General features: G+C 17.4%; 1 protein-coding gene across 1 annotated transcript; it reads right to left on the reverse strand.

Moving 5' to 3' along the window:
- Positions 1-968: 968 nt before the first annotated feature.
- Positions 969-2,108, reverse strand: PRSY57_0609700 (SNARE associated Golgi protein, putative; the record flags this gene model as incomplete). Its single annotated transcript, XM_012906472.1, has 3 exons — positions 969-1,105; positions 1,224-1,787; positions 1,946-2,108. 3 exons carry the CDS (start codon positions 2,106-2,108, stop codon positions 969-971), a joined length of 864 nt encoding a protein of 287 aa, XP_012761926.1.
- Between the last annotated feature and the right edge of the window lie 360 nt (positions 2,109-2,468).

The raw sequence follows: 2,468 nt of genomic DNA on the forward strand, positions 1-2,468 counted from the left end.
TCTTTTTTTTTTTTTTTTTCTTTCTTCTTTTCTTTATCTTTTAATTGTATTAAGTTCTAATTGTTTTAGTATTCCTATTGATGTTATAACTTTGTATCCTTTCCGTTGTGTCATGATTTATACCATGATTTTTATCAATAGTAATTAGATTTTTATTGAAATTTCTAAAATTAAAAAATTTTCGAAGTAAATGAAGACAGAAATTAACAACTATAATTTTTAAACTACAATTATGGGTATAGTTCATATATTTTATTTCATCAAAATTTATTTCTTTTTTTTGATAATGTTTTTATAGAAAAATTGGTTATTATTGTTATAATATATTATGAATAAATTTATATTTTTTCTTTTTCTTTATTTTTACTTAATTTTAAAAAAAACATATAATGATTTTATATATACATATATATATATATATATTTAAGCCATTTATTTTTTTATAACAGGATATTATTAAAAGTTAAGATGATTGGTGTGTGTTTTAAATAACAACAAAAAAAATGAAATAATAAGTAAATAAATATAAATAAATATATATATATATATATATATATATATATATATATATATATGTGTATGTGTATAAGGATATATTATTCATAAATTAAACACATACATTCAAAGATATAATTGAACAAGATAAAACAAGATATTAATATTTAATTTATTACATTAAAAAATATAAGAAATAAAAAAAATACAACATGAAAAAGAAGAAGATATTTTTTATTTAACAAAATGTAAATGTGTGTAAATAAGAAAATTATGTGAAATTTAGAATGATAAAACAAAATGATTTAACAACAAAGTGAATGATAAAAAAAACAAAAGAGATAGAAATTATCAAATATTGCACTTGATGGAAATTAATACATAAAAATAATGATAGAAATAAAATATATATATATATATATATATATATATATAACATTTTAAGGGTGATTGAAAAATTGGTACTAGTTTATCTAAAGACTTATCTCTTTATATTTACTGCTTACTATTTTTTGAAAAAGTAACAACAATATTATAAATGTTATGGGTACATAAAATTGATGCTTCATATTTACTGAAGATAATCTGTTTAATGCTTGTCCTATGGAAACTAAAAGGTATAATATATACATATATAAAAAGATAATAATAATAATATATATATTTATAAATATGAAAATATATATATATATATATATATATATATGTGTGTGTAATTATTAATGTACCCAATATGATAGTATTTGGTAAAAGTCCAATATACGTTGCTAATACAAATGGAACTACAGGAAGTGATAAAGTTGCTCCAAGTATATTAATTAAAGAATTGGGGAAAATTGGAGTTAATCTTAAAATAGCTATATAAAAAAATAAGTCCAATTTATTTTTAACTCTTTTTTTGATTTTTTCTTGAAATTGTATAAGAGATTTCTTAAAAAAATGCTCAATGACTGTTTTTCCATAATAGACAATTATTGCATATGCAATCAATGGAGATATGGTTGATAAAATAGAACAATATAAAATAGAAAAGACATAATTATAAAAAGCTCCTATTAATATGGTTATAATACTAGCTGTTCCAGTCATCCACCATAAAAAAATTGGAAAAGATTGATAGAAAATATAAAGTAATGATAATAGGATTAATAAAACCATTCCATGCTCATTTTTATATGATACTAAAGAATCATATAGAATTTTAATTTTCTCTCTTTTATTGAAATTTATTAAATCTTTAAAGTTTTTAGGAATTAATATTTTTAGTTTCTTTTTGCCTTCAATATTTAAACCTGCACATTTAAATTAAAAAAAAATATAATTATATTTAAATTATATATATATATATATATATATATATATATATATGTGACGCTTCATATAAAATATATATATATATAAATATATTATTATTTTGTTTTATTTTTTCTGTCTATTTAAAAGTTCATACCAGGTATTAGATATATGTACAATGTTATAAGTAATATAAAAAAAAGAAATATTAAGGATAGATAAAAAAGATGAAGCTTAACCTCTTTATTTTGTTTTTTTTTTGAAATAGATGACAATATATCTGTTTCATGTGTCATTAATTTTATTTTCGCTTTATTCATTTTTACTATTTATATGACTAAAAAATATATTGAATAAAATAACAATAAAAATAAAAGAACAATGACAGTTATTCTAATTTACTATCAAATATTAAAAGTTGCAATCAAAAATAAATAAAATATTGTATAATATATATATTGTAAATATTTATGTATTTAATATATATGTATATTATATATATATATTTAATATTCCCAAAAATATTTTTAAAAAATATACCTTTTTTTAAATAAGGATTCCAAATAAATACATAAAAATATTATAATCATAAATCTGAACATAATTATGATTGCAAATGAATATTTTTGTATGCAACACTTGGATATTTTAAAATGCAAAAAAGAATGAAACTTTTTTAA

This window comes from Plasmodium reichenowi, chromosome 6 (genome assembly GCF_001601855.1).
Source record: "Plasmodium reichenowi strain SY57 chromosome 6, whole genome shotgun sequence".
Taxonomy (NCBI): Eukaryota; Apicomplexa; class Aconoidasida; order Haemosporida; family Plasmodiidae; genus Plasmodium; species Plasmodium reichenowi.